Consider the following 10,638-nt stretch of genomic DNA (forward strand, 5'->3'; position numbering starts at 1 on the left):
AAGAGCGGACACTCCCATAGGGCCCAGCGGCCCATTTGACTGCAGCGCACCAAGCGGGTGGAGTCTCATAACATCCGGTTTCGGTTTCAACGCGCGCAGTTTGAATGGCTGCATGCGCTGCGCCTCGCTGCCAGGGACGACTTCCAGTTCCGGTTTCAGGGGCGCGCGGTTTGAATGTTAGCATACGCCGCGCCCCGCTGCACCGTTGGCAGCGTATAATTAAATAGATTTCGAGTGCTTTTGACCAGCCATGAACGCAGCTGCATCACAGCCTTTGCCAAATATTAGCACTCCACAAAAGACACCAGGTTTTGAGTAAAATGAGAACATTTATTTTGTGCAACATAAACAAAGCCGTGGGATGCGGAAGATGGTTCCTGGCCTCCTGCTCAAGGTGATCCTGTTGCGGCACCACGGCACACAGCAGGTGTTGCCGACGGGTGGCATCACCTGAAAAATTCGCAAGTATGGTCATTCTCAGTCACCTTATATTGTAACTCTGTAAACAGTGAAAAGGTGCGAAAGCGGCGAGGGAACGAAATTACGAGCGGAGTAAACATGTTTTTGCGAAACTCGCGTGCTGAACGTCGTTGCGCAAAGTACAATACACATACCGTACTACACGGCAGATACCAATCAGCTTTTTGCAAGCATTTCTACATTCCCCGACGTTATTGTCTACCTTCTAAAACCTAGGTGGACAGCAGAGTACGCGGTTTGTTCGAGAATATTTCGTACAAAGACGGCCACAACACGGACTACGAACCAGAAGTACACAATGTGTTAGGAGCACTGAGAAATACACGGGTGCAACGTATGTTTTAAGAAGCATAGAAAATTAAACTATCGGCGCAACAGTTCTTGGTTTTCAAGCTCTTTAGAGTTTAGAAAGCCCGACGCGTTGCCTTTTTTTGCCGGTTTTCAAAAGCGCATCCCTGTGTTGTCAATGCACGGGCGAAATGTGCGTTTCCACGAGCGCAGATAACGGACTCTTTCACACGTACTACATACATACATACGTACTACAAGAGTAAGGTTTGAGCTTTTCGTGCGTCATCTTTTTTTTCCACCAGTCTTGAAAACTACGGTCCCGTACTTGCTGCGCGGGAACGGTCGTCTTCGCCGTTCGCCCACTTTCAAAAAAGTACATTTTAACCTTACACTGACAAATGTCACCCATAAGAAGTTACATATTGTCGGGGGCCATACAAAAACGTGACGTCCCGAGAAAGCGCGAAACCAAGCAAAACTAACCGCTAGGCACAGCGCGTCGGGCCACAGGCCGTGGGCAGGTTTTTTTTTTTGTTGTTTCTACGCACCGACCGGCGAGGCTGCATCACGGAGGGCGTATTCAGAGGAAGGTGATCCTTGTTGCGATTGGCCAACCGAGAACAGACGTCACTGCTCTACTCTACGTCACTCTGTGGGGACTTTTGGGGAACACTGCGCTTCAACCGACAGGGAAAATGTCAACTCTTCTTGAAAATCCTTGCTCAATATCCCAAGGTATCCCAAGGTGCATTTCTTGCTCGCTTGTTTTTTTTTTATTTTTTTGCCTTGAGCATGGAGACGGGCACGTGCGATGGCGTTGCTTCAGCGGTTTGCGACAAGGCGTTCTTCAATACTAGTAATTTAAAAACACCCATCAAGGATATTCATGGGGAAGGACGCGGTTGTTGCTGCGACGCATCTTTTCTTTTTCTCTTTCCTCTGATCTCTCCTCTATCTGCACGCGGCAGCGGTGGTGGCTCGGCTCCAGCCAGTAGGCAGGCCTAGTACACTATAGGCAGGCCCATGCATCCTTCTCCCAGTCACAACAACAACATGTAGTAAGGCACGGCCGTTCTTGTGCGACTTACGTCCGAAGCATTTTGTCGCCCTTCGTGATCTGCGACGGCACCACGACTTCGAGGAAGAGGTGGAGAATCTAGTCTTCGACTCTAATAAAGGTAAGAAACGAAGTCTGCATGCACGCACTTTGTGATTAAAGCAATAAAGGGCCAAAGCGGGATGCAGTCGCGCGCTTAGATTACCGATTGAAAAGTTGCAGTTTATTGACTTTTCGAGTGCGCGCATTTTAAGTTTGTAAACACAAAGCGCGTTCTTTTTTTTATTTACGGGCTTACACTCACCTGGGGAAACTTGCATGTGGTTTTGTGCACGAAAACTTAGCGATGACATGCACGTTTTTTAAAGGAACCATGAAGATTTCAATGGGCTTGGTCTAGTGCGACAGATCTGCAGAGGTAGCCTTTGCGGGCATTCGAGTGAAATGTGAAACGTAACGTACTATAACCTTTGAAAGCCATGACTTGTCATAGTCATTTTGCACTTATTTGTAATGTAAGGTGTATAGTTTGTACAAAGTTTAGGTAGTCATAGTTTTGACTCCTAATCATTCTGAAGTGTAGCATGACTCAGCACTTTACTAGTAACATAAGGTGTGCAGAGTTTGTACAAAGTTGCGTAGTCATGCCTTGCACTCATGACTCGTCATTCTGCAACATAGCATGACTGTGCACTTTAATGCTTTGGCATTCTCGCTGGCAAGCAGTCTTATGTGTGTCTGCAGAATTTTTTTTTGGTGTCCTAGCTCTTCCATAAGCAAAGTGACAAGCAGTGCACTCTCTTTCATATTTAAAGTGGCCACTGCAGGAAAAAAACTGGTCCTTGCAGCAGACTCGCTGCTACAGGCCTTGCTTATGCTTTGTTGCAGGCATCTGCAATGTCTCGACAGGACACACAACATTGTCGCGGCATGCACTGGCTTAGCAGTGCTGAAGCCATGGCAATCGCAACATGCAGAAGTGTGTAGGAAGAATGCCCAGCATTGTTCTGCCTTTAGAAGTCAACAGCGCTGACCTGAATTTGTGGTCAAAGGACAGGGCCATGTAAAAGGTTGCTGTGCAGGAATGAGTTTTTGCAGGGTGTAGTAAAATTGAAATACTTCCATGTAACAGTCCGTGTAATAACTTAACCTAATAATTTTCTCCAAAAATTGTTCCCCATGCGCTATAGCAGGAAAAAACAGTAAGCGAATGACTGATAAATTTTTAACAATAAAATAGCTGGGAAATGCAGTTCTGCACTGCAGGCAAAAGGCTAAAAATGTGAAGCTAAATCTGTGATTGTCATGCGCACTTGGCAGAGGCAGAGCGCCAGTAGTAGTGCGAGAGTACTGCATATGTGCCCACTCCATAGCACATGCATTTTTCATTAGTGTATGTAAAAAGTACAAACTTTAATTTGGCCTTGCTTTTCAAAAAATGAAAATAGTGTGATACACAAAAAATTGACAGAGAAGTTTTGCCGAAATTTTATAAACGTGCAAAAGCAGAATTTCATGAACATTGCCTTGTCTTGTTACTTTACTGTTGGCTTTCTAAGGATGCCTTATGCCGTTATTCATGTGCTATCATTGTGTACACGTTTTTATCAAAATGGAGCCCACCTTTGTTCACGCCTCAATTTTTAAAAATTTCTTTTTAGTCATGAGTGGTCATGGACTTAACATCATATGTTGGCATCGTGTCATAACTATGTTGCAATGCTGCTGTGAGGCTGTGGTTGCTATGTCGCCGTTGCTATGCTCTTGGCACAAACCCACATACACATCGCAGGATCTTGCTCGGGGTTTACCGTTCGGAATTGTGCTTTCACACTAATAATTAACTAATACTATGTGGAGTGCTTAGTTATGTTTACAATCTTTCTGTTTCAGGATTTTGCGCCTGGAAAGACGGAGAAGAAAGCAAAACTTGCTGCCATTTTATAGCTTCTACAGGAAAGAAGGAATGTGCACCAAGGGTTTTTAAACGCTACCTGCACTGCCACCATTCCGGCTCGTACGAAGAGCTTCCTATAGAACAGCGCCAAAGGCAGGAAAAGGGGCAAGGAAGCTGCAAAATTGGCAAACACTGCTTTGCTACTCTAGAGGTCATGGAGAAAGAGGGCAAGGTATATGTAGTGTTTCAAAAGAAACACTACGGACACTTCAATGAGGCCTGCCACCAAAGGCTGTCCCAGGATGATGCCAGAGGGCTTGCAGGTTAGCCACTCCTCTTGTACAAAGCATTTGTGCATGCTGTGTTGACTTTACCGGAATGTGAAAACGTTTAGAAGCTACACTCCACCAACCTTTCATAAATGGGAGACGAAAGTGCAATAGAAATGTATTTTAGGGGGAAGATATTGCTCATTAACTCGAGTGATCATTTCATTGATTTTTATTCTTCTGCGATGCATCTATGGCACAAAAGAGGTGGGACAACACGAAAATGCCTATTGTAAAGTGGGAGAAGGCATGTCCCACAAAACGAGGGGGCGGAAGAAGTTATAGTAGGGCACAGCTTAAGAACCCAGTGGCCAATGCCCCTCAAAGGAAGCCTGCCATCCAATGGCGTCGACCGATTCTCATGATGTCATGGTTAATCCTAGGGGGTAGCACTGCAGGAGGGTGGCAGATGAAAGGGGATTAGTTATGGCTTTAATTGGGTTAACTGATGAAAATCAGCTGACGCCATTGACTGGGGGGGTCTTCTTTAAGGGCCATCTGCCACTTCGTTCTCGAGTTGTATTTGACTGTAGTGCAATTCACTTGAGCCTACTTGGTCGCATCGAAGGGTGAAAAACAATTGATCCACGGCACATTGCATGCACAGCACAGTCTGTACGAACTTCATGCCGTTTAGTTTAGAGATGCTTTGTGGAAGGGGTCCAGTCTTTCAAACTGAACATAATTAGGAATGTCGTCTAGCACTGAACTACTCCAATGTCTGTTCTTTTGTTTTTCTGCTGGTTTCATTGACTATCCTAGGTCTGTCGCTCAATCGGCTGACGTTGAACTTCATCCGTAAGAAGTCGGCTTGAGCTCTATGAAACGTGTCTTGAATGACTGACAGTTGCACTCGATGCTAGCCTCTTTTTTTGGCTGCCTGTCAAAAGCGTAGGCATTTTGTTGCTGATCAAAGCAACGCCACCAGTCTAATGGTTGTATAAGGGCCATGTTTTTTCTCATAAGACAGATCGTCTGCAGTGAACTTTCATTAATTAGAATTATTTGGCTGTTTTGGCACTTCATCAGTAACTCTCGCAGGAACGGCTGTGGTTTGAGTGTTCAGCTACTAAGCTGGAGTACCCGGGTTAGAACCCGGCTGCGGCAGCTGAGTTTCGATGGAGGCAAGAGGTGCCCACGTGCTGCGCAGTGTCAGTGCCCAAAGATCCCCAGGCGGTCGAAATTATTACGGAGCCCTCCACTACAGCACCTTTCTCTCTTGCTTCTTTCACTCCTTCTTTCCTTCATGGCATGGTTGAGGCAGTTACTGCACCATTTCCTTTCCTCAAAAACCACTAACATAAAACACAAGCCTGCACAAAAGTTGAAATCGCAAAAAAAAAAAAAAATGAACAAGCAGCATTTATATTTCAGTTTATGTATGACTGGCATGCCCTCCAATTGTCTCTTGACTTAGCAGCAGTCATTCAGGTGTTGAAACTGAAACAGCATGAGAAAAATATTCACTTAGAAATTATTCACCTGGCGTAAGTGAATTCTACATTGTGACTCGTGCACACTATTGTCTTGTGCACAAGTCCAAAGAAACAAAGTTCGCGTTCAAAAATTTGGTGTCTCTACTCCTTTAAAGGTTGCTGTCAGGCGAATCGGTGCATTTTTTGAATATGCAGAATGAAATGGGACAGGATGAGAAGCACATGTCCTTATTCTTTTCTTGTCCACATTTTCAGTGCTGTTATATTCCGCATTTATAACACGCTGTATATAACTTCCCTGTTTTGCATTGCAGTATGCAAGTTTAAACACTCAAGCTCATAAAAATAAAGTCCATCTGGCTTTGAAACAACCATTTTGTTGTGTGCTTTGCAGTGCCACAAAAGTGAAATGAAAGTAAGATGAACTGTGTGTCACCTGCGAAAAGGAACAAAGTGGAAGACGAAGGAATCCGACCAGAAGTATTTGTCACTTTATTACATGGCTGTAGGCAGATGAACCAGAGATGTTAACAGTTTTTTTCTGTACCATTTTCAGGCCGGTGAGCAGAAGGAATGCCAGAAAAAACCATCGTGCACAAACATCCGAGCAGGTACAAGTGGATCAAGCCCACGGATGCAACTTGTGACCACTAAGGACCTCCGTAACATTGCAGATAAGTTTAGGATTGGAAAAACAGAGCAGAGAGATCCAGACGATTTTAAGAGTGTTGAATTATGGGTCGAAGAAATGAGGGCAAAAAATGAGTCGCCACTGTTGTATTACAGGAAGAAGGGTGACCCCAACAGTCATGATGGTGACTTTGAGCTAGCATTAATGACGTTCCCACAACGAGAGCTCCTTTATGAATTGGGGGCAGCGAAACTGTGCACTGACTCCACCCATGGCATAAATAAGTACTAACTCCAACTGACAACCCTGCTCACAATTTCTCAAGATGCCTTTGGTATCCCGTGTGCCTACTTGATTTCAAAAAGGGTGAACACGGGCACTGTGGTGAGGTTTTTCGAGGCCATCAAAGAAAAAAACACAATACCATGTCAGGCATTTATGTCTGATGATGCCCCTGTTTATGGCAGTGCATGGGAGCAGGTGATGGGTCCCTTGAGGAGTCGACTGCTTTGCAGCTGGCAGGTGCTACACAACTGGAGCACGCACCTGAATACAGTCACAAACAAGGACTGCAGGAGTACAACAAGGGACATGCTGCACACTCTGATGAAGTGGACAGATGAGACTGAGTCTCAACAGTTGCTCCCTGCACTTCTTGGTATCCACTCCAAAGAGCATCAGCTTAATTGCCTTTGGCTTTGTCAGAAATTTTGAGAAAACATACGCAAAGAGGGCATGTCAGTGGGCTTACTGCTATCGGCAGTACATTGGATTAACAACAAATAATCACTTGGAGTCAAGGCACTGAAGTACTCTCACTTTGGTGGCAAGGTAAATGGGTGATTGGATACATTAATCAAAGTACTCTTCAATTTCACATCCGAAAAACTTTACAACAGGTGTCAAAGGAGGAGCAGACCACCGCAAATCTGCCCTATTTAGGAAGCATAAAGTGGGGATTGAGCTTTCTAAGTCCAGTACTGAGAGAGTGGGAGATGGCCAGTGGCATGTAAAGTCACAAAGTTTGGTGAACTTCAAGCACACAGTGGAAAGAACTAGCAAATTGTGCAGTGGCTGTGAGCTTCATTGTGAGCAGTGCGAGGCTTGCCACAACATGTACACAAGTATGTGTTGACCATGCAACGCATGTGCACATGTGCAAGCACATGCATGCTGTTGCTGTAATGGAGCTACACTTGTGTCAGATGCAGAGCAGCCAGAAAGTAGCATTTGACTGTGCTGGCATTTGTAGGCCCTGCCAGCTGAAGATGGCAGATTTCAGGTGAGGGATTAGGATTATGTTATGAGCTAGTTGGCAGGCTATTCTGACAAAGTGCTTTAGCATAGCAAGCTCAAGACACAGCAGGGAAGAGGAGTGCCATTTGCTAATTTTCTTGAAGCCCACATGGTCATGAGAAAGGTGCACCATCATATCCCATATCAAGCAGCACCATTGACGGTACACTACAGGCCTCTGGTATTTCTTTTCTAGTCATTCCTTTTTCCCGAAACTTTCCTCCTAGGAATGGAGAACTCATCCCGCCACGGCGCCTCAGTGGCTCTGGCGTTCTTAGACTGCTTACACGAAGGCTGTGGGTTTGATCCGGCCATAGCGGCCACATTTCAGTGGAGGCAAAATACAAAGATGGCCATGTGCTGTGCAAAGTCAGCGTGCATTAAAGGGCCCCAGGTGGTGTAAATTAATCCAGAGACCTCCATTATGGTGTCCCTCATAGCCCATGTGCCGCTCCCGAATGTTAAACCCGACAATTAAGAAATTGAGATATTTCAGGCCCCTCATTCCCTACTCAGAATCTGCTTGTGTGAGTACGCCCTCTCTGGCACTGCTCACCAGAGAACTTCTGACAATTGGCAAACATTTTTCATCTTTGGGAAATTAGTGCACTCATTTTCTTGTTCATACCTGCCTTGCATTCACTATAATTTTATTTCTTCGTCATCCCTGCTTGATTTCATTTTGTCTGCATGTGGTGCACTCATAGAGGCATGCGCTCTTCAATAAAATTAGTATGAAGTGTCGCTCCATGCTGCATTCCTCTTTGTTGCGTCGTGCTGTCACAGTGCACCGCCCTTTTAGGACATCTTGAGAAAAACAGCGCTTGCAGACAAAGGACCAGAACAAGGACACACACAAAAAAAACAGCGCAGTTGTGTGTCCTTCTCGTTTCCTTTGTCTGCAAGTGCTGTTTTTCTCAAGATGTACCCCAACCAACTCGCCCAGCAACACACCTTGCCTTTTAGGACAGTTGACAATATGTGGTTCCACAGTTCTGCAATGCATATGAGAAAAAGTATTCTTGACAAAAGGCTAAGCCGTAGCTGTCATCTTGCACACTGAAAGCTGCAGCGCAAAACTACTATTCATCTTATTTTGCAAAGAGAATACTGCTGCAACAGAAAAACAGTATTACTCATTTTTCAGAACATTGCTGGTGCAATTTGTGACACGAACTTATATTGCCATGGTAGAAACAGCCGTGAATAGCCTTCCCTCACATGATAAAGCACTTCATAAATGAACTTGCTTGGCTCTTACACAGTGTCTCTCCACCAGCCTTCCAAGCAATGAGCCTTCTGTTGTGTGATGGGAACACTGTGCCAACTTTGTTGCCTAGAAATTCTAAAATGCCCCTATTTGTCGAGAAGGCAGCTTAGATGAAACATATAGTGCCCAGTTAATGTCATTTCCTTTTTACTCATTAATGAAAAATGCTTCAAAGCCCAACTGCAACGAAATTATAATTTGGCTAGAATGCCTGTTAATGTGCTGGGTGTGTCATAAAACTAATCGTAACAAAGTTTCATGCTTCTGAGAAAACTGACACTGTTGCTACAAGTGTTTAAAAAGCTGTGTAGTAGACAACGTGGCATGTCCATATAGGCAGATACGGATACCCGAGTGCCATACGGCCTCATGTCTGGCCCATTGGGAATGAACAGATTAAGGACAGTGTAGAGTGAAAGGCTAGGGGCTAAAATGTGGCTTGGCAGTCATGGGTATGGTGCTGCGCCAAAGTTGTTAGGAATTTGTTTCAATCCTGCAGATGCTGATTTCTGTTTCCATTCCAGGTTTTTGTACACCATATTTACTTAAATAATGGATGCATTTGCATAATAAATGCTTTCCCTACATCAATCATCAAAATCTGGGGAAAGTTCAACTGACCACACCATGTTTTACACCATGTAATAAATGCACCAAACTTACCATTCTAATTTTTTCCCACAAGAAACTGCATCCATGATGCAAGTAACTGCAGTATTACAGGTTACAGAATGAAGCACTGTCAGCTGTATTATGTGGCCGCAAGACTGCCTGGCGCCATGTGAAGAGGAATGCTCCCAAGGCTCATCACATCACATTTACTCCAGTATCCACATATGGCACCCATTTCATCCTGCACGTCACATTCACCTCGGGCTGTTGATAGCCTGCCAGCTAGATTAAGAATGTCACAAATAAAATGTCTACCTAACTGAAAACTGTGGTTGTATATATCGGAGATTTTTATTGACTTGTGGCAGTCTACCTGGACAGGTTATGGTAATGCAAGGCAGCCCATTATGCACAGCATATGAGTGCATAGGCGCCACAACTTCTCATCTTTTCCAAGGGTTCATGTTTTGCACTATTGGGTGTGACCCGACCCATCTTTCCACAATCCTCGCGTAGTTAATAATAAAGTGCTCCTAATCCTTTTTTGACAGTCAAAATGTATTTTCCTAGGCATACTGGCAATCTGCAATTTGTATTTCTCCACAGATTTGGTACTTCTGAGAAGTTGGACGGTCATTTTATAAATGATATATTTTTAATAAGCTAGCAGATACTATTCTTGATTTAAACATTTGCAGGCATATATACGCTGCCATTGTTTGCCTTGATAAATACTGTGTCCATTGTGTAATCATAGTACAAACACGTTAATAGATTCTAAAGGATGTTAATGCTGCTTAATTACGCCGTACAAGCCCAGCTGTGGCTTTGGAAAGCTGCCCTTCCTTGGACTCTGACATTAAATACAACTTGTACTTGGGAAAGACTAATCTTACTGTGAGTGTAACGACAAAATTAAACAAATTCCATTAGACGCTGGTATGACCCCGCCTGCGGCAGTTGTATTCCGATGGTGACACACAACAGGCCCAGATGCTGTGCGATGTCGGAGCACGTTAAGGGCCACTGTTGGTCGAAATTACTGGATCCCTCCACTGTGGCGTCCCTCATAGCCTGAGTCGCTTTGGGACGTTAAACCTCGTAAGCCAAAGTTAGCATTATGTTCCTGCCGGACCGAGCAGCCACTGACAGGGTAAGACTGTACGAATGGGTACCATCAATCACTACGTGACACCCCCACTCCACTCACCCGATGAAATCCCATCCATCAGTGACACATCCACTCCACCCTTCGACTCAGATTTGCAACCGCTTGCCAACCGCCTCCTCCCGCCCTCTCTTCTTCCCTCTTCCCTGCAATTTCGTGAAGGTGGATTTC

At 44.8% G+C, this 10,638-nt stretch overlaps 1 protein-coding gene across 2 annotated transcripts; it reads left to right on the top strand.

Moving 5' to 3' along the window:
* The first annotated feature begins 1,521 nt into the window (after positions 1 to 1,521).
* LOC149329822 (uncharacterized) lies at positions 1,522 to 9,349 on the top strand. Of its 2 annotated transcripts, XM_089560501.1 has the most exons (4): positions 1,522 to 1,949; positions 3,722 to 4,048; positions 5,885 to 5,970; positions 6,047 to 9,349. In XM_089560501.1, the coding sequence occupies exons 3-4, from the start codon at positions 5,911 to 5,913 to the stop codon at positions 6,410 to 6,412; spliced, it is 426 nt and encodes a 141-aa protein (XP_089416627.1). In that variant the 5' UTR covers positions 1,522 to 1,949; positions 3,722 to 4,048; positions 5,885 to 5,910; the 3' UTR covers positions 6,413 to 9,349. The 2 variants fall into 2 exon arrangements, with proteins under 2 accessions (XP_089416627.1, XP_089416628.1); XM_089560502.1 differs by lacking the exon at positions 5,885 to 5,970.
* Positions 9,350 to 10,638: the final 1,289 nt, after the last annotated feature.

The sequence above is a fragment of the Amblyomma mixtum genome, chromosome 9 (genome assembly GCF_055824585.1).
Source record: "Amblyomma mixtum isolate Tamu chromosome 9, ASM5582458v1, whole genome shotgun sequence".
NCBI classification, from domain to species: domain Eukaryota; kingdom Metazoa; phylum Arthropoda; class Arachnida; order Ixodida; family Ixodidae; genus Amblyomma; species Amblyomma mixtum.